At 35.5% G+C, this 25,116-nt stretch overlaps 2 protein-coding genes across 2 annotated transcripts; both read right to left on the reverse strand.

The window, feature by feature from the left end:
* Nucleotides 1-332: 332 nt before the first annotated feature.
* On the reverse strand, nt 333-9,457 carry vps26a (VPS26, retromer complex component A). Its single transcript, NM_200907.1, is given in 9 exon segments — nt 333-1,676; nt 1,782-1,924; nt 3,492-3,560; nt 4,251-4,357; nt 4,481-4,645; nt 6,791-6,947; nt 7,293-7,368; nt 7,458-7,607; nt 9,290-9,457. Coding segments are annotated over 9 exon segments (984 nt in total). The 5' UTR covers nt 9,293-9,457; the 3' UTR covers nt 333-1,562.
* A 2,616-nt stretch (nt 9,458-12,073) lies between these two features.
* Nucleotides 12,074-15,950, reverse strand: srgn (serglycin). The gene is given in 3 exon segments (NM_001171612.2): nt 12,074-13,021; nt 14,441-14,588; nt 15,650-15,950. Coding segments are annotated over 3 exon segments (477 nt in total). The 5' UTR covers nt 15,717-15,950; the 3' UTR covers nt 12,074-12,759.
* Nucleotides 15,951-25,116: the final 9,166 nt, after the last annotated feature.

The following is a 25,116-nucleotide window of genomic DNA, read 5'->3' on the forward strand; positions in this document are numbered from 1 at the left end:
TAGAAAATAGAAAATAAAATAAAAGCTTTTTCCTATTAAAATCAATTTACTGATCACATTGGTGTTAGCGTATACGTGAAAGGGTTAAATGTGTTAATTTTTCTTAAATTATTCAGCAATTTCTCCGCATACCACTAAAAGAAAGTCTACGTACCACAGTTTGAGAACCACTGCACTATAGCAATTTCTATGAGACTGCCATACACGGGCGAATGACGAATGTAACATTTTGCTATTCCCCACGAAATCCGTCCCGACCATTTACGTTTATCCAAGTATATTTGGGTAAAACTGTTTATTTTTCCACAATAATGAACTTACAAATGCACCAGTAAGTATAAACTTCCATTTTTATTTGACATTTTGGCAGATAAACAAACTATGGCTGGATATGTACAATTTTTCAAGATGTACAAATGACTCAGTTCCCGCAGCACAACTACTCACTCAGTTCTCCAAACACTAGTCATTTCCATTGGGGCACTCTCGACGGTTTTGAACACACACATTTTCATTAATAATGTAGTGTAAGTTTTAAAATCAAAGCAATAGAAGGAAACGGAAAACATTTAATGCTTTAGAATGAAATAAAGACTTTTGAAATGATAGTCTAAATAAACATTTACTTCACAAACCACATAACATATGCAAGCGCACATTTGTGACAGTGAAACATTGATAACATCCCCATTCTCAGGAAACCTTAAAGCAGGATGACATGCAAGAAATACAACAAAACAATTCAAAATCTTTCTTAAGTGTCATATGAAATGTAATTGCAGCAGAGATGATATTTAACAGTTCATAAAACTAACAGAGAATTTCAAATGGCCCTCTTTTACTACTAAGCCAGTGTGTTATTTAAAATTGGGCTGAGAATAGATATTCAATAGATGTGCCCAATATCAATACACAAACTGCCCTAGTTTTATAAAGCTTCTAGTCCAAAACCTCTTTAAATATTATATATAGACATATAATTTCTTTAAATTTCAAGAACATAATTTATCAGAGTATATAAGAAACAAACAAACAAACCAAAAGAAAAAAAAAAGACACTAAATAAGTTAAACAAATGTTTTACAGCTTAAAGTGGATTGAAAATACAGTGTGGCTTGGGTGCTGTTGCATTTCTTTTTAAACTTTACCCATGGCCTTTATTAACCAGTACTTACTCGGATTCACCAGCTAGCATGCATGAGGAAGCTCTTTAAAATGTGTTTAGGTCTCTATTTGTCTGCTCTATGACGTGGAACATAGAGGATACCAGTGAGTGCACTTCTTTTAAAAACATTTCTTCATTTAGGGAGATGTGCAATCTTGAAGATGTGCTATATGACTTACATTATTGTTTCCAGTGCTTTCTAAAAAGTGTCCTTGTATACTAACAGACTGCTTGCTGTGGACGGCAGGGAGGACAGAGCCACTTCAGGCACAGTTTATATCACCGTAAGCAGTGAGGGGTGACCGTGTGAACAGCGATCTGCAGGGGTGTTCAGTGGAAGTTGCGACTGGTCACTGAGAGGTACGTGTGTCCCTGTTGGTCACTCTTCAAACCCCGCTCACATTTCTGGCTGCTCGGCAGAGAGACTCGGCCGGGGCTCAGGCGACTCGTAGCGCTGATGGAAATTCCTTTTCCGCATTTTCTCCGGTGCCTTCCTCCACAAAACTATTTCCTACACACACAAAAAAAAGACAGAATTCATTTATATCACTTCTTTGTGTCTAATAAGACACTGTAAGTGCAATGGAACATGATATTTTCATCAAAAACACTAGACCTGCTGTTTGAAGTATCTTCTATCTTCTTCATCCACAAGCACCAAGTTCAGAAAGTACCTCACAGAGAACTTCTTGTTTACGTCTCTCATTGTGGGTGTAAGGTCATAGCCAGCCAGGAAAAGTCGGATAGGAATGGATTCGCCTAGAAACAAAATTGACAGCCCCATAGAGAAAGTCAGTTTAGGTATAAATAATTGTCTGTGAATGGATCTTTATTGCCTTGATGAATGGTTTACGGTGGGCCTCAGCTATCCTGCAGGGGGGCCACAAAATAGCTTAAAATTAAGTCTTAATGTTATACTATAATTTATGGTTTTCAGTATTAATATGCTATATTAAAATTATCGAAGTAATGCAGTCTCCTGTTCTCTGATTGATTACTTCAAACTTGGCACAAAATCAGCCTCATCATTGCATCTGCAATTAGTACATGTACATCAGTTTATTCACAAACTATGCGTGAAGTGAAAGTGAAAGTCTCTCTTTGTGTATTTTGTGAACTATTTAATATTTCCGCATGTTGTCCAAATTAATGTCCTGTGAGTGTTTTATACAGTGTTGCAAACTTAGCCACGTTATCGCTAGATTTATCGATTTTTCAGACCCCCCTAGTGACAAATTTTCAAAAAAGCGACTAGCAACAAATCTAGCGACTTTTTTTGTGTGTTACTGGAGATTTTTATAGACTCATTTGTCCATACTGCTGCGGGTGATGCCGCCGGCCCCTCCCCAGCCTCAGAGCACTGACAAGCGGCCCAGTACTCGTACAGCAGCCTCTCCCACCTGCAGCCTGACGGCAGATCACCCCACTGCGTACCAGTGGCAAATGATTTAGCACCGGTATTACACCATATTCTGTGAATTACCTGTTGTGTGAAGGTATTTCCCTTGTACCGTCAAACCGATCAAAAACCGTCAAAAATTGCTTCTCCTTTATTTTAACAATGTATTTTGACTGTTTATTCTTTTCTATATAATACATTTTATAAAAAAGTTAGATATAAATTATATGTTTTTTATAAAATGCTAATAATAGAAAGCACAACAAAATATATATATATATATATATATATATATATATATATATATATATATATATATATATATATATATATATATATGTGTGTGTGTGTGTGTGTGTGTGTGTGTGTGTGTGTGTGTGTGTGTGTGTGTGTGTGTGTGTGTGTGTGTGTTAATAAATAATGGTTTAAATTAGCATTTTAATACAAAACATTTAGAGTAATGTCATAAACCAACTATTTGATTAAATCCAAAGAGCAACTTACTTGACTAGGCCATGTAATATTACCAGTCCGCAACTAGGCTGAAATTTTGGATGAAAATATGAGCTAAAAAATTGTTGAATCACTGAAATGAATCACTAAATGATCACTGAAACAAGGCATGAGTATTTCCATTATGCATTAAATGGGCACTTTACTATTTCATGCCACAGGAGAGAATTTGAGAAACAACAGAATATGATGAATGTAGTATTTCCAGTTTCCATTCATACACTCTACACAATCATTTTGTATCAAGCATACTTTTTAAATCAGTTAAGAAAGCAGTTACTTGTTCAAAGTAATTACCTAACCAAAGAATGTGCTTCCATAAGCGGTCCTGTGTCTTAAGTCTTTAATAAACTCAAAATGACATTAATTTTCCAAACAAAATGATACAGAAAATGATTTGAAGCAGCTGCTCACCCTTGACTGGTGCTCCATCCATAATCTCATATTTAGCAACAGTCTCTGTCTCAGTAGTCGTGCTCGGCCCTACAGAGAAAAATCACATGACACGTCATAAATCTCACATTATTCAGCATCAAAGGACAAACCAGTGAATATTAAATGCTTGAGGATAGAAGGCGGAGATTATTTGAAAAAAAAAAAAACATGTACATAAAGTATTTTTAAAAAATAAAAGAACTACTTCAAATACAAATAGACCATTTTTCTAATATTTAGGTTCAGTGAGATATTTTGAATTCAGCAAAAATTTGACATTAAAGATATTCATAAGATTTCCATGTCAAAATAAAGACTGTTCTTTAATTTCATAAAAAAATCTTAGAATTAATTTCTCAAAAAGAAAAATAGCAGCAAATCAGCATTTAAGAATATTTCTGAAGGACCACTTTACACTGAAGACTAATAAAAAAATCAACTATGCCATCACAGGAATAAATGACATTTTTTTGTATTAAAATCAGTTTACACTGATAAGATTTTGCTGTATATCTTATTAACTTTACACAATGAAATTATTCTCGAGTATAAGAAATCTTCACAACCCTTACTTTCTCCAAAAAATTTTGAATGTATCTAAAATGACCATTTATTCAGTGTTCTTGTTCAAAATAGATAAATAAAATGTCAAGAACTAAATCATTAACATTTTTTTTCCACTTTCAGAACAATTCATGAAACACACACACATACAAAATATAACATAAGTGATCCTACCTATTCCTGTCATTTCTTTCTTGATCAGCTGCAGCTCCATGTGTTGGATTTTAATCCGTACCAGCAAGAAATAGATTTTACCCACAATAACATCTTTGAGATGATACCTGATAAGCAAGAAAAATTCTGTTATCTTAAAAACCAATCAGAGTAATGAGGTTAAGCCACTGAATCCATATATACTCAGAATTATTCAGCAGCAGAACTGAAAAGTGTTTAAGTGCACTTACTTGGACTTGTTGTATTCAAACTCTATGTGCAGGCAGTCTTCAATGCCCACTTCCATTTTGATAGAGTTGTTGACGTCAGGGTAAGTAGCCAGCTGATGAACAATGAGGTCATACTCCTTTACCAAATCAGACAGCCTCCTCACAATTGTAACTTTAAGAAAATACCTAGAGAGGCATAAAGAACATATGATCTTGTGTGATTTTAAAAGTATCTAATAGTTAAACTAATGGCCGAACAAATTTTGATAACGAACATTATTAGCGTTGATGATTACGTTAATTATAAGAGTGCATTACAGTTTTGTCATCTGCCACATTAAGGATAGTTGATTGCACACCATTTTAACCAAGAATAGTAAAATAACACATCTTGCTTTAGAGATTAAAAATGATACTGCTGTGCTGTCACCACCGTATCAGGCATGTGCGATCAGGTGAGCTTTATAGTAAAGTGCTATGTGTGTGCAGACGCATAAGAATTCTTTACAAATCAATATTGCCACCTACCGGTCTGGCATGGATAAAACAGTGTTTTTAATCATTTTCGTGGACTGAGTTTTAAAGGTAGCTTTAAAAAAGGGTCTCAAACTCGGGGGGGCGGGGGGCCATATCAGCGACTGACAATTCACAAGGAGGGCCGTTTTACATTTTAGCAAAAACTGTACACCGGATGTAATTGATGTCCTCAGACATTCTTCCCCAGAGTAACATAGGTAATTTTTGTTTCTTATCATACTTATTGAAAATATTACAATTTAATAATAAGCATACTAATAAATATACTTAGATCCCAATCTATTGTTGCTTAACCAAAAGTTTAGCAGATAGAGTAAGACAGCAGAATGCAGTTTGGCTAACTTAGTTGACTTTACTGGCAATTGTTCTTTTTAATTTTTTTTTTTTGTAAAACTACAACAAAGAGGGGGAAAGTATGTATATATTCACATTTACTTTAACGTGTTCAATTCAGCCAGAAGTAAAATTTTACTAATGCACATTTTTTATACAAATCTATTAAAATGAAAATCTATTAATGAGACCATTTGAATCGAATATTAGCAAAACTATCATATTTACACCACCCGCATAATGTGCAAGTCATAAAGAGGTGTTTGTACAACAAAATACAGCAGATATAAAGTTGATTATAATCACATGACCCTTGATTATTAGTAAAAATAAAGTATTATTAAAAATAGAGCACTTATGGAAAAATATTTCAATGTTTAAATTAGCCCCAGAAATAGTCTGCATGTGCATTACTCTCGATCGCACTCTGAGAGAAACCGTAAGTGATGAATATATGGTACAGTAAGCACAAGTCTATATGCGAATGCAGGACAATGAAAGTGATTCAAAAATATATGTTTTGGTGGACTGAATCTCCTTATATTTTTGACATCAGTTGCGGGCCGAAGGGAGAAAAAGGCAGGGGCGCAAATGGCCTTCGGGGCTGCAGTTTGAGACCCTTGTTTTAAAAGAATGGTTCACCCAAAAATACAAAATCCCTTAATCATTTACTCACCCTTCTCTTGTCACAAACCTGTTTCAGTTTCTTTCTTTTCTTGAAAACACAAAAAGCTATTTTAAAACCACTGACTTCCACAGTATTTGTTTTTCCTACTATGGGAGTCAATGGTTACCTGCGTTCGAGTTCAACAGAAACAAAGAACTAGTTTGGAGCCACTTGAGAGTGGGAAAAATTTGGATTTTTAGATGAATTTTCCCTTTAATGTTAAATTATTCCCACAATATAATTTATCTGTCTTTATTGTTCTCTATGTGGTGTGGAGTTATTCTCATAAAATTAAAATGGTTAAACAGTTACAGGTTTACAAATTTTTCACATAAACAGCAGGTAAATATTTTCTTATTTTTCCATGTCTGTCACAGTATTTGACCAAATTAAGGGTTCTTTCAAACAAAATTTTTATTTGCATCTAAAAGCGCAAGCTGCATCGCTTTGCAATGATTTTTAAAATAAATCGCTAATAGACCATGATGCTATCTGGACTAAGCAAATGATTGCCTGTAACTTTTAATGTTTGCACGGCCTCCGAGTTCACCTTGGTCTATTGCTTTGGAACTTACACTGAAGAGTAGTGCTGCATGTAGAATTTAAACTCTTAACTTGACACATCGCATAAAAAAAGGGCTTTGCAAGAAACAAACTTAACAGGCATACATGCCTGCCAAGCACATGTTTACACTGAAAAACAATGGTACAGTAGTGCACTGGATTGGAAAAACATGTCCCCAAGTAATGAAGTTACAAACAAACAAGCAAAAATTCACAAAGTGTTGCCTAACCTCAGCCTGACATTTGCTCCAACGTAGGACTCGTACGGCTTTTCCACCTGCATGAACTCGAAGTCATAGCTGCGGTTTTGTGTCAGCTCTCCAGGCAGAGCGAGCTCCTTCACAAGGTTGACAAACTCATGAGTATTGCTTTTATCACTGAAAAGCTCTGCATGAGAAACAAATGACAAGCCATTACTTAGGGACTGGACAAAAAACAAAACATTGTGCTTATATTATACACTGCATGGCAAGCAGCAATCTAGAGACTGTGCAGACCATCAAAAAACCAATGTTAGTCAAAAGTTAGAAAAATGATTAGTGTTGACCTTAACAATGTGTTCAACTATTCCACCATAACAGATTGGCTCAGTCAGAAAATGTGTGGAGGAGTCTAGCTTTCCATGTGACAACCACATGCTCCCCTAAGCTCTTAGACTAGAACAACCATACTGAAGCCGCTTTACTGCATGAACGCCTTACCAAAGCGAAAAACTCAATAGAGATAACTTACCAATTTGTCCTACAAACTCGATGCGGATTCCCTGATGTTCAAGCCGTTTGCTGGTTTGCTTCACATTGATATTTACCTTGGGGTGACAGAAGGCAACACGTCAACAGTCTTTTATTTTAGAAGACTTAAAGCTGTTACTACCACAACTTATGACTGCTCACTCACCTTTCCTGAAACCGATTCTCCATCATAAAACAGATAATGCTTCTCCAATTTCCCTTCCTCAGTCTTCAGCTCTGCCGTTTTTCGGCTCTCTGCATCATTCAGAATGACATCGATTTCACACACAGGACCAAACAGACCTCCAAGGAAACTCTGGAACAATGATAACATAATTTCATTGCATTTTTGCTATTTGCCAAGTTTAAGTGTTCAGTTTTAATGATCGTTATTACATTTCTTATTATTATTGCCATGTTGTTGGTTTTATTATTATAGTCACATTGAAATGAACTTAGTGACAGATCTGTTTTATCCTAGTGTGATGTTCATCCAAATAAAAATTATTAATGAGAAGAAGAAAATATAGGATCATGAGACTTCATTAGTCATTTCATCAGAAGATCAAGTTGTGACATTTTGATTAAAAATTACATGGTCAATGTCTTTTTTCCCCCCAAGAATACAATTTACAGCAAAATCTTTAAAGGCATTTCATTTATTTCATGCCAACTTTACTATATTTTACATACTTTATCCAGTTGTGGCATTTTGATTAAAATGTAAAAATATATATATATATTACAAAGTCAAGATCTTATTTTAAAGGAAACAAACCATTTACAGCAAAATCCCTATAAATATTTTACTTATGTGATTCCAACTTTACAATATTTTACATACTTTATACAATGATTTTATTTTTTTTTCCTGATGCAATTTATTAAACTTCTTTTATGCCCCAAATGTAATATAATGTTATAACAGTACTGAAATAAGTAATGAAAAAGCATTGTGGTTTCATGAATTTGAACCCTTTTATGTGAGGTTTCTGATGTGTAGTGTTATTATTTTTGTTTATTCTGAGACCGACTTCATTGGCTATTACATGTCAGCTACATAATAAAAATTTAACAATATACCACAAATACAAATTATTCTTAAAGGGTCAAATGGTTAAGAACAAAACAAAAAACTATATAGTTTTTTATATTTTATATTATCAGTGCTTTGGCTACAACTTTAGAAGATTGTTAAAAAAAAGGGCAGTCCAAAAAAAATTTATTTTACAAAATAGAAAAAAATCATTAACAGTAGTATGATAACAAACTTCAGTCTACTAATATCACCTCATGCACGATTTGACATAGTGGGGCGACATACCTCGTCTACAATAAGGGAACTGAAGACAGCTGATTACACTAGTGTGCATTACACTAGACTTCACAAACAATTCGTTACCAAGGTTATTTTGCATTTTGTCTTATTACAAAAATAAAAATAACATCTAACTTATAGAGTGCCTAGAAACACTCCCGAATGCCATCAAATGCTGACGCAGTGCGAAAAAAAACATTTAAGAGTCATGTGCACTGCATTGCTCAATATCCACACGAATAGACGAAGCAATCCAGAAACATTTAACATTTCAGAATAACATGCAACTTCTGAACAACTCAATTTTAATAGAAACGAAGTAAACTGGGCATCTAAGTTAAGTTCATTTGGACTCAACCTTCAGCTCTTCATCTGTATTTAAATGTCCTGAAGGGTTTGCGTGGATGTAAGTTTACCAAACAACCCCAAAAATAAACAAATTCCTTCTGTAACGTTAAGTCCACGAGAGTCTGTGGACAGTGTTTATATCAGTGTTTTATCGCGGGCTGATAATGAGCACCTCCACACCCAATCCTTCACGACTTCCATGGCCTACTTTAGCCCGAATAAACCACAAACATGTTGGCCAGATTTGGGGGCGTTCATTTAAAAGGAAAGAAAGCGAATCGTGTCATAAATGCGTAAATGCAGCCATTAAAAGCGGTCTGAATTGGGCTCACCATTTCAGCTCCGTAGCTTTAGCTTGAACACGGTCCTCCTCAGTGCAGCTTCTGCTGGATCCCTGTTCGTTCCACTGCGCGCTCGCGGACTCACTCTGGATCCACACAGGAACAACACAGACGGAGAGGGAGCGCTCAACCAGCAAGAGAACGATTCCAGCGAATTTCAAAATAAAAGTTTGAACGCTCTTTTTATACTTAAATCCCATGCTGGATGAAGTTACGATTTAAAAAAAAAAAAAAAAAAAAAAATATATATATATATATATATATATATATATATATATATATATATATATATATATATATATATATATATATATATATATATAAATAAAAAAAAAAAATATATATATATATATATATATATATATATATATATATATATATATATATATATATATATATATATATAACTTATTTATTTTCATAATTTTAAATATATCTAATATTTGACACATTTATGCACGCTATAAACATACAGTAGTTTTACATAAAATAGTTTTCTTGCTTTTATTATTAGGCCTATAAAAAAGAAAATGAATGGATGAATGAATAAATAAATAAATAAATTATTGCAATAATTTTCATTATTATAATTTTGCCGGTTCATTCCACTGTGGGGACCCCTGATTAATAAAGCCGAAAAGAAAATGGATAAATGAATGAATATTAAAGTTTTACATTTTTGCAGAAACATCTCTTTATCTAAACAGAACAGTGTCTGTGAAATGTAGTAACAGAAGTAGTAGTATAAGTATTATTAAAAATAATAATAACAATAATAATACATCCATTCATTTTCTACCAATTTATTTCAGGGTTGGGTCATGGGGGCAGCAGTCTTAGGAGAGAACCCAGACTTCCCTCTTCACAGACACTTCCTCCAGCATTCCCAGGCCAGAGACATAGTCCCTCCAGTGTGTCCTGGGTCTTCCCCTAGACCTTCTCCCAGTGGGACATGCCTGGAACACATCCCTAGGGAGGCGTCCAGGAGGCATCCAAAACAGATGCCACCTCAGCTGACTCCTCCACCAGGGGTAAGGACTTTCCTCCAACCTAAAGATGGCACACCACCTTTTTTCTGGTGGAGCACCATGGCCTCGGACTTGGAGGTACTGATTCTCATCCCAATCGCGTCACAGCAAACCGCCTCAATGCATGCTGAAGGTCCATGTTCAATAAAGCCAACAGAACAACATCGTCTGTGAATAACAGAGATGAAATCCTGTGGTCCCTGTTAGGGTATCAATATTTATAAAAAAATCAAGCTATTGTGTGTTTTGGAGCTACTCTACACTGTACAAAAACTTCAGTGTTCCACACAATTTATGTTGAATTGAAATAAATACACAAATCACATTATTTATTCATTCATTTTCTATCTGCTTAGTCTCTTTTTCAGAGGTCGCCACTGTGGAATGAACCGGCAACTATTCCGACATATGTTTTACACAGCGGATGCCCTTCAGCCGCAACACAGTACTCTACATCCATAAACACTCAGTCACACACATACATGGCCAATTTAGTTTATTCAATTCACCTGTACCACATGTCTTTGGACTGTGGGGGAAACCGGAGCACCCGGAGGAAACCCACTCCAACATGAGGAGAACATGCAAACTCCACACAGAAATGTCAACTGGCCCAGTCGGGACTTGAACCAGTCACCTTCTTGCTGTGAGGTGACAGTGCTAACCACTGAGCTACCATGCCACCCACAAATCACATTACAAATTGATTAATTTTACTATTAGCGATTAAGTGGACTGAACTTAAAACAATTAAGTTGTCCTCCCAAAAATGTTGAGAATTGTGTTGTTTCAGCTCATTTTAAATAAATAGTTCGAACAAGCAAAAAAAAAAAAACTTTTTTGTTTTTGAGTGTAAGAAACTAAAAGGAGAAACAAATAACATTTATTATATTACATATTATATTTTTAATATTAGTATATATTTATATATATATACACATACATACATTTGTTAGCATTGAATGTTTTTGCATATTCATGATTGCTTTAATAACTTTAGGAGAGCTTTGAAGAGAGCTTTCTTTGAAGCTTTAAAGTCAGTTACACAACAAATGAAATGTTGCACAACATAAACTTCTCTTGATATCAAGCTTTAGAATCACAGATCTTGCTGGCTGAAATTGAAGAACATGTAGATATTAATCTGTTTTGGGTCTTTCCAAAAGCAACTACCGCTCTTGATAAAGTCACATCTGGAGTTTACTAGAAGCCATGTGCAGAGTAGTTTTCATTAACTTTAAAATTGAAATCTCACATAACACATTTGCTCCCTAAATCCTTTTTTTGCTTAAAGTAAATGCTTAAATACAGTAGCCTAAATGACAAATTAGTTAATCTGTGAATATGTTTGAATACAATTTCAAGTTAATTTGACTTCTTTCAATGTTGAATATACAGCAAGAAAAACATTTCAATGTATCGAACAGTGGCGGTGCAACAGGAACAAAATGTGGGTGCAAACAGTTTCCTAAGGCGTTGTGTGTCATCTCCACTGCACTGCATACATTTTGCACATTTGCATCTTTTGGAAATGATTGTCTAGTTATGATTTTCTGTTTGTCTTTTAAGTTTTCAATGTTGTCTATCTAAACGCTGAGAAACAGGTCATGAGATGATGGGCCGGAAACGCAGCAGATATAGTCAGCCGAAGTGTGATAATACACTTCTGGTAAAACAGGAAGCGCTGAATGGCTGACCTCATCTCATATGCATGACACTTGTTGAATTCAGTTCATTCCTCATTTGATGGGTTGAAATAAGAAACAAAAGCTTTATTATCATTTCTTAAAATGTATATACTTTTTTTCTTTGGAATATTCAGTATATTATACAAATATAATATCTGCACAAACAATGTACAACATTTACTTGCTGTCCATACAGTTGCCTCTGTTGAATTAATATTTCCATTCCAAATGAATTCAAATAGATCTTGGGACAAACCTTAAAGGGACAGTTCACACAAAACAAAAAAAATCTGCCATTATTTACTCACCCTTGTTGATTTAAGTTTTATTCATATGGTGAACACAAAAGAAGATATTCTGAAGAATGCTGACAGCTGGCACTCATTGACTTCCATAGTTTTATCTCCAGCAATAGCATACTTCAAAATATCTTCTTTTATGTTCAACAGAAGAAAGAAAAGGGTTAAAACCACATGAAGAGAATAAATGATTAGGTCATGTTCACTTTTGGGTGAACTATCCCTTTAAGAGCAAATAAAATAATAATATAAAAGTTAAAGAGCAAATCAAATAGATCCTTAGAATGCAAACTGGAATACAATTGACTTTTGCAGAGCGTGTCACAGTCTACGAAAATATATTAATTATATCTGTGACTAAAAAAAGCAGTATCCTGCATCTTTCACATTGTACAAATAAACAAAAACCAGAAAGAATCACTTGAGACGCAAAGCAGCTCTTCTTTTTACGCAATAATGTTCTCCTCTTTCAAATCCTCTTCAGAAAGCCAATTTACTTTTTGAGTCGAGACGTATTCGGAGTAATCGATGTCTCCACTGAATGTTGTCGATCCTTCCTCTTCATTCTTGAAGATGTCCTGCTCCGGAGCATCTCTCCTCCATGGCTGCTTCTTGCTGGCTAAAACAGGAAAGTTGTCCGAGTCTCCCGAACCGTCTCCTGACAGATCCTCCGTATCAGGAGTGGCTTCCTCGGCACTAACTGCAACTCTGTTGAAAACAAAAGCCCAGAGTCATTCAGGAGCTCCGACATCCTCTCAGCCCTTCCTGCCATTTTGTTATGAAGGTATGGGGCCAGTTTCTCAGTAATCCCACTGTACTCCCACTTGCAAAATGCTACGTCCAAAACGGCATATTTCTTGCGATAAGCAAATGGGCTACTTTTTGATTTTTTATTTCTGGTAAGTTTTGAGAAAACACTTTAGCTGTGTGTGAGGAAATAACAGGAACATTAATTAACTGGAAAAAAACAACAACTTTTTTTTGTACACTGTAAAAAATCCTGAGTTCCACATGATTCTTTAATGTTCTCCCAACACAAATTGATTAAGTTAACTCAAAGGTTTTTACAAATTCAAGTGGATTGAACATAAAACAATCAAGTTGTCCTCCGCAAAGACTTAAAAAGTGTGTTGGTTCAACTCATATTAACTAAGCAGTTTTAACAAGCAGCAAACATAATTTAGTGAGTGTATTGTTAATCTGTGAGATTTGATGTTCTTGGGCTATTATGAAAATCATGAATAATTTAAGGAGATAAAGCTTTGATGTCAATATGATGATGATGATGATGGTTTAAGGAAGGAAATGATTCAGCATGAAAAAGGCTGAGCTGAAAAATGTACAATTTAGTGAGGAAATCTGATTTATTTAAAAGAATGACTGATATAACATTGATATTGATAGGATATCAGTTTCATATTATTTAATAAGCTGCTTCAGAAAGCTTTTGAGTGCTTTAATATGGTTATATAATAAAGAACATTTGTAAGATTGAAATCTAAAACAAATTAAAACATACAAAAAAACATTTCTAACATCTTATGAAAGGAAAGGTCTACACTATTTTCAGCAAAAATAAAACCTGGCAGGAAAATTATTCAAGTCATGAAATAAAGCACCACATTCAAAATGCCACCTCATATGTCACAAGTGACTCTGGAAATCTCCCAACTTTAAACAACTTCAGCATATTTTGTAAAAAATCATTCTGAGAAAGAAAACGTTTAATACCTAACCACAGTTTTTTTGTGGCCATGTTTAAGGAAGTGGGCAATACTTCCTATACGTGTACATATACCTACTAATTAAATGCTTTTATTAAAATGATTAAAACTTGCCTCTTCGTTGACTATCAAACTGTCCTGAGATAGATTATAAGAAAAAAAACTTTCAAATTTCAAAAGTATTATGGTTGCATAATGTAGTGCCACAATTCCATACTCCTATTCTTAATCATTCTAAAGTCACCCATCCTGTTACAACATATTACATGTCCTAAAAAGTTACTCAACTCTTGTGTTTTCAATACTCTTTATATGAATAAATTGTATTTATTTATACAAATACGACACAACATACCCAAATTGATTTCACAAAATAACTGGATATGGACGAACAGACACTCACATGTCTTTTGCGGCAGATGGTGGAAGTCGGGTACGTTGCCCATCCAGGGGGATCAAGGGGCCCTTCTTTGTGAGACAGTTTGCATTCTTACCATCCGGTTTGCATTCCACCCACATATAGTTGCCTTTGGTTGAAGCTGCTGGAGCTCCTGTGATCAGGGTAAAACAGTCTCAGATGAGAGGCTTCATCCTAATGACGAACTGGCTAAATATTTTCTGGATTTTGTGTGTTTTTGTCATTAATTAAAACACATATTGTCTTAATAATATCTGTATTTTTAAGTATATAAAACACTACTTTAGTTAAATTAATAAAATAAATAAGCCTATAGTTTAAATATATTAAAAGTAATTCAAATTCACGTCACTTTTACAAATATTTTTTAAAAGACAGCAATCAACACAATAAATTACATGTGAAATTTGGAGTAGGTTTTACACTGCATTAAAAATGCTTTATTGACAATGTCAAAAAATCTTTATCTTTTGTATTTTGTTTATTAGGCTGGGCCAATATATTACCTAATTAAGTGATACTATATGACATAATCTAGCTCTAAAGGCTCACGAAGTAGGCCTATACTTAATTTACAGCTCAAAAGATAGTTTAGACCGATTTCAGAGCTAATGACTTTGAGGAGTCGGTTCTATTTACTGAATCAAAACCTTACGGCGTTAGTTCGTTAATTCCGATATGCGAAGTAATGATTCTAGCGAGTCGACTCCTTTGAATGAATCATAAACCATAGCGAGACCTGTTGAAATATTATCTCACCGTCAGCAAGCAGTTTAGGCATTTATTGTTTCCTTAAATATTTCCATCATCAAAAGAGCTAAAAGACTAACTTATAAACGTTAGGGAACCTGACTTATTATTGGAATCTGAAGGACCTAAAATTCTTTATGACCGTTTAATGTACATTAGGGTATTAAGGCAATAATAAACGCAGTGAATACGCATTATAAAACTATTCAGAATTACCATTTCCATTTGACATTAACACAGATATATACGTAGCCTATATTTAGTTATATTGTTATTATATTATTAAATAGGCTATTATTACATTTATACACGAAGTTACTAATTTATTTGAACCTTTTTCATGAAGACACGCAGTTTCTAAACTCCAGAAACACCTCCCCAACAGACAATTTCCACTTTTAACATCAGTTGTTTCAACTTGAAATGTCTAAATCGCAAACTCACCAAGTCCACTGTGTCCAGAAAGGCATATTATCGCCAATGCCAAAGTTATCATGTGGTAAAACCTCATCCTATTGTTCCCGTCAAGCAGAAGATGCGAATGAAAATGTCTTCAGATGAACTTGAGACAAGAGTTTTTCTGCCAGTTCAATAGTGTGTTGCAGAGCCTGCCCCTGCGTGCGTCATTGTTTCCTGAAATCAGCCTACAGCCGCTCGCTTTGGCAAAGCTTTCTCAACTCTCCGTCTTAAAAACACTATTACTAATACACACGAACCGAGTCCAACCGCCGTTTTAAAAATACACAACGTGAATGGCAAAACAAGTCAGGTTAAAACTAAACAGAACATGAAGAATGCAGTGAGAGAACTTGTTTCACATAACACACAACTTGTGTTATTGTTATTCATAAGTCTAATAAAGGTGAGAGAAAAAAACCCCAACATGAACTAGGAGTGACAAAAATAGAATAGTATGTTAAAATTAGGCTTTAGTTCACTATCAAGTATTATATCTGAAGTGATGTCAGAGCATTATCTCCTGAGTCCACATTTGTTTGACAGTATGCAGATAGCCTAGGCCTATGTGAAGTCTTAAAAGTGGGAAATCAACAGAGGGTGAAAATGTAAAGCATTTTATGTATATTATTAAACTCATTAAAGCTAAATTCAACCAAAATGTATACTCTGTATCATTTACTCGCCCTTCACTTGTCCTGAAGCCTGTGAGTGCCTTTCTTCTGCTGAATACAAAATATGATATTTTGAAGAATGTTGCTAACATCCTGAAACTCTGGCTGTATCCATACTCCACACAGAAACCACCAAGCCGAGGCTCAAACCAGTGACCTTCTTGCAGTTAGGCGACAGCACTACCTATGCGCCACTGCATCGCCGGAAATCCTGTACATGCTGGATACTATTAGTTTGCAATACACCACAGCTAAAATAAATTTGGACCTTTTCCAATCCTCATTTTGTACCTAATATACCATATGTATTGTTTTATTATAATATAACTCTCTACTTCATATTTCATATTTAATTTTTTTAACATATAAGGGTGGATCTCAGGTTTTGGTGTAAATAGTTCTTAATCTAAAATGTTCAATAAAAAAAATAATAATAAAGAATATTGGTAATAAACACTTAATAGTTGACTTCCATAATATTTGTATATATTCCATACCATCAACATTCTTCAAAATATCTGCTTTTGTCTTCAGCAGAAGAAATAAACTAATTCATTCATTTGTTTTTTTTTCTTTCGGCTTAGTCCATTTATTAATCAGGGGTCGCCACAGCGGAACAAACCTCCAACTTATCCAGCATATGTTTTACGCAGCGGATGCCCTTCCAGCTGCAACCCATCACTGGGAAATACCCATACACACTTGCATTCACACACATGCACTACTGCCAATTTAGCTTACCCAATTCACCTGTACCACATGTCTTTGGACTTGTGGGGGAAAGCGGAGCACCCGGAGGAAACCCACGTAAACATGGGGAGAACATGCAAACTCCACACAGAAATGCCAACCGACCCAGTCGGGGCTCAAACCAGCGTTCTTCTTGCTGTGAGGCAATCGTGCTACTCACTGCGCCACTGTGACAACCAATACTGCTTTGGTTTAGTTTTAGGTATTTATTTTCCCCTTGTTTATGTAAATATCGATTTACCTTATTTGTAGATTATTTTCCAGGAGTGACTTTATATAGATATGCCTAAATTAACATCAACTTTGACTGGGACTAAATTCATCAAGGTTGATTGATTGATACTTTGCGAAATTAAAAAAAAAAGGGACAATAAAAGTGATTTGATTTGATTTAACCCATGCACAGAACCTCAACCTAATAAATATATAACAGGCTAGCAGATAAATCACAATTTATTATAAAATACATCTCAAGTATGGCTTTCCTTTTGTTCTATTCCCGTATTAGGATAGCAAACATTTAATGCAGTTTACTAGAATCAGTACAGAACTTTTTTTTTAATTATTATATTTGGCAACTCTGAGTTGGACATTTTTGTCCAGCATGTATCTATTAGTACTGGCTGGTGAAGCTGTTTACTTGAATCCACCCTGGCTCCTCTGCTCTGTCCACACAGTCAAAAACAACAACAACTCTTTATATGAATTTGTAAGATGCTGTCAGTTTCTATACTATTTTAATCCCGCAATTGTTTTTGTAACTTGCTTGGAATGTTGAGCAATATTCACTGACATCCTGTGATTAATAACGTTAAGGGTAAATTCTGCAGAATCTGCCATTAAGTGACACAACACTCCCTTCTAAATAGACCTATTTTGCCTATTGTGAAACACTACAATGCTAATAACACAAAATACAGCGTTTTTTTTTATCAAACATAAACAAACATACACTCAGAAAAGACTTTTTCTGTTTGCTCAAACTACTTGAGTAAATTAGTTACTACTTAATTACAAACTACTTGACTAAATGAGTTTTTAGTGACAGCTTACACTACCTGACAAAAGTCCCAGTTGTATGAACAGCAAATAATAACTTGTCTTCAAGTCGATCATTTGGAAAAGTGGCAGAAGGTCGATTTTTCTGATGAATCATCTGTTGAACTGCATCCTAATCATCCCAAATACTGCAGAAGACCTATTGGAACCCGCATGGACCCAAGATTCTTATAGAAATAAGTCAAGTTTGGTGAAGGAAAAATCATGGTTTGGAGTTACATTCAGAATGGGGGCATGCGAGAGATCTGCAGAATGGATGGCAACATCAACAGCCTTAGGTATCACGACATTTGTGCAACCCATTACATTGCAAACCACAGGAGAGGGCAAATTCTTTAGCAGGATAGCACTCCTCATACTTCAGCCTCCACCTCAAAGTTCCTGAAAGCAAAGAAGGTCAAGGCTCCAGGATTGGCCAGCCCAGTCAGTAGTTTTAAACATTATTGAGCATGTCTGGGGTAAGAAGAAGGAGGAGGCATTGAAGATGAATCCAAAGAATCTTGAACCTTTTGCCATTCCAGATGACTTTATTAATAAGGGATTTGAGTCATTGCAGAGATGTAAGGAAGCAGTCCTCCAAGCTCATGGGAGTTGTATACAACATTAAATCTTTTTCCACTGCACCATGACTTTATATCCTACACTGTTCATTATTTCTGTTAAGTAACAAGACTTTGTCTTAGCAAAGACCTCACTGACCTAATTAAAATAAGCGTAATCTTGAGATCTTTGCCTTTCATAAGCCACTTCTGATATGATCAACTAAAACTGATTGGCAAAAAGACTTTTGTCAGGTAGTGTAGTTATTGTGTGTTCAATCCACAAGTTAACCTAATTCATTCAACAAAAATCTATTGTATGGAACCCAGGATTTTTTTACAGTGAGTTTAATTAATATTTATTCTCAATGTGTATAAGAAAAATGTGTAATGAGCATGATATTGACCAAGAAACAAAATAGTTTTTTTTGTCAAGGTGTATATAATGTCTTATATAAATATGTAAAAGAACAACAAAATCTCCTGTACTGGAGCAATAGTGTTCACAGACTATGAAGGTGTCAACACAGTTAAAACAAAGCTGGCTGTCATAATTCACAGGAAGTGGTTTTGCTCTCACAGGAAATGACAAGGGTTTCTCCTTTTATTAGCAAACAGTATGGCAAGACTGAGAGGAGTTTTCCATTACATGCATATAAGCAAAAGGAAAGTGTGGGAAATTCTTAGTCTTGTATTACATGCTTTAAAAGCCATTAGTTGACTTAACCTAAATAAAATTAAGTACACTCTGGGTTGCACACTTTTCTTTCATGTTGTTGCAAAACAAAACAATTAAGTTAATTTAATCGTTTATTACAAATTTAAGTGGACTGAACATAAAATAATTAAGTTGTCCCAAAAAGCTCGTAAGAATTGTTAATTAAGCTCATTTTAAATAAGTAGTTTAAAAAAACTTTTTTTTTTTGAGTGAATCCTTCATTTATTAGGGGTTTCCACAGCGGAATGAACCACCAATTACTGTGGCATATGTTTTATGTAGCAGATTTGTGTAAACACCTGAAAATTTAAGTAAAATAACTATGGCAACAGGTTTACTCACTTTTTAAAGTAAAGTAATGTTGCTTGTTACAGCGCAATGAGTATGATCTGAAAGACTTTTGTTTACTTTTTAACATTGTAAATTTGGATTTACTGTCACAACCAGTTCACATTGTCATATTATGCCTGACGCTGATTAAATAAAAACTATTCGTTCGGTATCGATAACTTATTAATTGCAACAAACCATTTAAGATCAATAAAGAATCCTAATAAGTTCTGTGAACTTAATCCAATTGAGTAAATGAAGCAATTTGAGCACAGTAAAACTCATTAAATGAAGAGAACTCAAACCAGTACTGTAAAACCCAGTAAGTTAATGCAACTCAAACCGTTTGAGGAAACTGATTGCTACACACCATTGAGTTAAAAAACTAATCTATGAGTACTGTAAGCTTACTACATAGCTGAAGTAATGAGGTATTTAATTAACTGATCACCTTCAACACTGAGTTCAAAACTCTTTTCAAATGAGTAGAATTAATTTTCAGTCAATTTTGAGTTGGCTACACTTATTTCATTTGATAAAGTCGACTGTTGGGTTTTGCAGTGTATGTGACCCAAAGACAGTTGTAGATGAAGAAAGTGTTGCACAACAGTCCTCACACACGCCGAGAAGGAATGTACATTAGGTTTGATGTCTGTCAAATTATACTCAACTCTGGTGTCTGAAGTTTAGAGTCTCAGACTGAAGATAACAGAGAAGAGAGCATCCAAAAGACACAGTCACAAAACATTTACTCATATTTCAAGTATAACGATCAGATGCTGTATCTCAGAGACAAAGGAGTGTGTAATTTTGGCTTGGTAAAGTTTCCTCTTAGCTGGATTGTGTCATACTTGCTCCTAGCGAAGTCTTGGCTGGAACATGTATTGATGATGGTTATCTTATTGTTTTTTGGGGGAAACCCCTGCAATCTTTGCATTTTCATTTCTTTTCTCATGGTGATGACGTTCAGTGCATTTCCTCTGTGACTGTTGTAGCTAGCAGGCAAGAGGTTTCTTTGGTTTCAACTAAATCAGTTTTCTTCTAAATGATCGCACTAACATAATTGATTGTGCAACCATTCTTAAATTCTTTAATAGAGTAGAAGATTTTCTGCTTTATGTTAATGATCAGTGTCTGAATATTTCATATGGATGGTTGTTTGTTATGATATGTACGGACAATAATACTATAAAATGCAAATAAACGGAAGTACCAGGATGGCATTACTGAAATATTTAGAGAAGGAAATGCAATGAGTTTGGGTTTCTACTTTGCGGGTCAACTGTTTGTTACATGTTCTATGACTTCAACCGTCTGTTGAAAACTACCGTTAGTTGCACAGTTCACTCTGTGAAAGAAACTTTCATCTAATCTGTGATCCATCTCATAGAGTGTGATTAAGAACCACATCCATGATGACAAATGAAGTTAGATGTACATCAACCATGACCTGTCAAAAACTCACAAAAAAATCACATTTTTTACTTCCTGTTCCTAAAGGTGTAGATCACCCAAAAATGAATATTTGCTCACATGCAAGTGGCTCTAAAGCTTTTTATTTATTTATCATGGTGGCTTGAGAAAGCCAACATAATGTTATACTACATAAACCTATTCTTCCATCTTTTTCTTCATCTTCTGAGACTATTTCTATATGCATCTCCTCCTAGGCCATTCAAACTACAACCACCAAACTTACTCCAAACCTCCAAACTGCTCTGACTCAGGTTGCTGTATCTTTTCCAACTGATCTGACTTTCCGAAAACTGACCCAGAAAAATCGAAAAAGTCCCATTGACTTAATATTGGACCAAACTTTGTGACTTTATAACTTTTCGCCAGACTGTCATACAGACTTAAGGTTGGGCTTATTTAACTCAGACTACCAATCTACCAATTACTAATGACCTTTCAACTTACTAGCCACACCCTAGCTACCACTTACGGCACCTTAGCAACTGTCCCATAGACTTCCATTGTAAAAAAACTGCAATTGACCTCAAATTGGACATACTAACAACATACCAATGTATGCTAACAGTATACCAATCCATACTAAAAACATATAAACAAACATACTAGCAACATGCCAATTCATACTATAAACATACTAGCAACATGCTAACTCATACTAGAACCACCCTGCTGAAAAATCCAGCCTAAACCAGCCTTGGCTGGTTTTAGCAAGTCGACCAGCCTGGTTTTAGATGGGTTTTGGCCATTTCCAGGCTGGTTTCCAGCCATTTCCAGCCTGGTCTTAGCTGGTCAGGCTGGAAAATGACAAGCCAAATCCAGCTAAAACCAGCTTGGAAGTGGCCAAAACCCCTCTAGGCTGGTCAAGCTGGCTAGGCTGGTCAAGCTGGTTTTAGCTGGTCATCTACCAGCCTGACCAGCTAAGACCCGGCTGGAAATGGCTGGAAACCAGCCTGGAAGTGGCCAAAACCCCTCTAAAACCAGCCTGATCGACCAGCTAAAACCAGCCAACCAGCTTAGGCTGGTTTAAGCTGGATTTTTCAGCAGGGCATGCTAACAGCATGCTAATTTATGCTATAAACATGCTAGCAACATGCTAATTCATACTATATGTTAATTTATGTTAGCAACCACCTAGCAACACCTTAGCAACCACTACTCAGAACACCTTAGTACCATACTGTACCTTAGTAACTTCCTAGCAACGCCTTAGCAACCACATAGAAAACCATAGCAACCACCTAGCCACACCTTAGTAACCACTCAGAACACCCTAGCAACGCCTTAGCAACCGCCTAGGAACTACTCAGAACGCCTTTGCAACCGCTTAGCAATGTCTAAGCAACCACTTAGAACACCCTAGCAACCGCCTGGCAATACCTTAGCAACCACCTAGAACACCCTAGCAATGCCTTAGTAACTCAGAACAACATAGCAACTGCCTTGTAATGCCTTAGCAACCGCTCAGTGGTCAATCTAGCAACCACTCAGAATACCCTAGCAACACCATAACAACTACCTGGAACACCCTAGCAATGCCTTAGCAACCACAGAGCAACCACTTAGAACACCTTGGCAACTGCCTAGCAACACCTTAACAGTCAGAACACCCTAGCAATGCCCTAACAACCACTCAGAACACCCCAGCAACCGCCTAGCAACACCATAGCAACGACTTAGAACACCCTAACAAGAAACATGCCAATCCATACTAAAAATTTCTAGTATGGATTGGCTGCCATTATAACCTGCCAACCCATATGTACTTATCTATCTATGCCAACTGTTTCAAAGTACTTGAATGATTTAAACTTTTAAACTATTTCATACTTTCAGACTAGGCTTACTCAAGCCACCATAAAGTTTCTATAAAAGTGTCTATGAACTTTACTTTTGTAGGTTTTTTATACTGTTGAACACAAAACAAGATACTCTTAAGAATGTAGCCACTGACATCCATGGCAGAAACAAATCATACTATGGAAGTAAATGGCTGCCCCCCCCTCCCCCAACATTCTTCAAAATATCTTCCTTTGTGTTTAACAGAAAAAAGAAACTCAAACAGGTTTGGAAAAAGTGGAAGGCCAGTAAATGATAATAGATTGACGGGCACTGTACTCCTTGGTACTTTCCACACTGCAATCAACTGGATAATAATCTGCCAGACAATGGCTGTAAGCTGATCTTACTAATGTCACTGCGTGTGCAGATTAAACCAATAAAGAAATAATGAGTCTTTTAACTTTGTGTCTGTGGTAAATAAATAATGACTTCACATCTAAAAGTGTTAAATATACCATAGTAATTCATTATCATGTGATTAGTTGTGTTGCTTCTCTGCTGTTCACAAACCTAAAATAGTATGTGACAAGACTACTTCAGAATTCACAGATCTCATAAGAGTAGCCAAAAGTACCTGGGTGACCTATTACTGCTGACAAGAGTGTGAAGTGTGTGTAGGAGGAACATTTTACTATCCCATGAGACCACGAGGGAGGTTTTGGGAATGGCAGTGAAAGAGCTGACACAGAAAGATCACGCAATAACGACAACAAATGAGGTGAATGCCTGGATTATGTTCTTACTGCATCCATTCGTAACGAACAGAACATATGCTTTTGACAGCTGAACAGTACAAATTCAAAATATTTACCTCACATGATTACAATTACGATTTCAGACAGAGCCTGACTTTAAAGGGCACCTATTTAACCCCTTTCACAAGATTTAAGATAAGCCTTTGATGTCTTTAGAATGTGTCGGTAAAGTTTCAGCTCAAAATACCTATCAGATTATTTATCATAGCCTCCAGAATCTGCCCATTTTGGTGTCTGAGCACATTGTAGCTGTTTTTGTAGCCTGTGGCTTTAAATGCAGATGAGCTGCTTTTCCCTGCCGAAGACTGAGACCGAAGCTGAAATACAGCTCATTAGTCAAAAATACCAAGCAAGTTTATTTTAAGTATTTGTGTTGGAGTTTATTCAAGGCTTTTCGAAATGATGAGTCTCACACAAATGCCGTTTGCAGTCATTTTAGTCTTTACAAACATGCTCTGATTTAAAAAAACGTTTTAAACTTATAATAATCCCAGAGATTTGAAACAGATATTTTGATCCCAGTTTATTTTCTAAAAAATGTTCCGTGGACATGTGTATACATGTTATTATAGAAACATGTCAATCAATTTGGTGGGCGGGGAAAACCGCACTCTTAGGTCATGTTGCGGTGGGCCTCAAAATCACTGGGATTTGGGTCCTATTTTAATATCAGAAAATAAAAAAGGGACTTGTTGGGTTTATATCACCCCAATATGACTGTGGACACGACGTTCCTACACACTGTTCTGTCCAAACAGCTTACTAAAGTTGATTTTCCTCACACCCTTTAAATGGTTCACTTTGGTTCAACTTGAAGTAAATAGTTCACTTCAAAATGCTTTCATTAGTCACCCTCATTTCGTTCCAATCTCCTGAGGCCTTTGTTCATCTTAACACAATTTAAAATATTTTAGATGAAATCCAAGAGTTCTCTGACACTCCATAATCAGCAAGATGTGTAAAGTTCAGAAATGGAACCAAAAACACTGTCAAAACATATCAGTGGTACAACTGTAATCTTACGAAGCTCCAAGAACAGTTATGAGTGTCAAAAAACATGTAAAATTACTGTTTCCTTATACCTTCTGTATAAGACCAGGGTGCACTCTTAAATGGGCAATATGCCTGTGTGTTGTGCTACAGTACTGCCTCTAATGGCCATAAGTCATGATGCCCATAAGATGCAGGATGAGAATGCTTACGCTGGCTACTTGCCGAAGAGAAGATATAGGCAAGCAGATTCCTATTTCATTTTCTTTTTGGCAGAAAAAGAAAATCCTTTTTTAAGCTTCATATGATTAGTGAACCACTGAAG

The sequence above is a fragment of the Danio rerio genome, chromosome 13 (genome assembly GCF_052040795.2).
Source record: "Danio rerio strain M-AB ecotype USA chromosome 13, GRCz13ab, whole genome shotgun sequence".
In the NCBI taxonomy this organism is placed as follows: domain Eukaryota; kingdom Metazoa; phylum Chordata; class Actinopteri; order Cypriniformes; family Danionidae; genus Danio; species Danio rerio.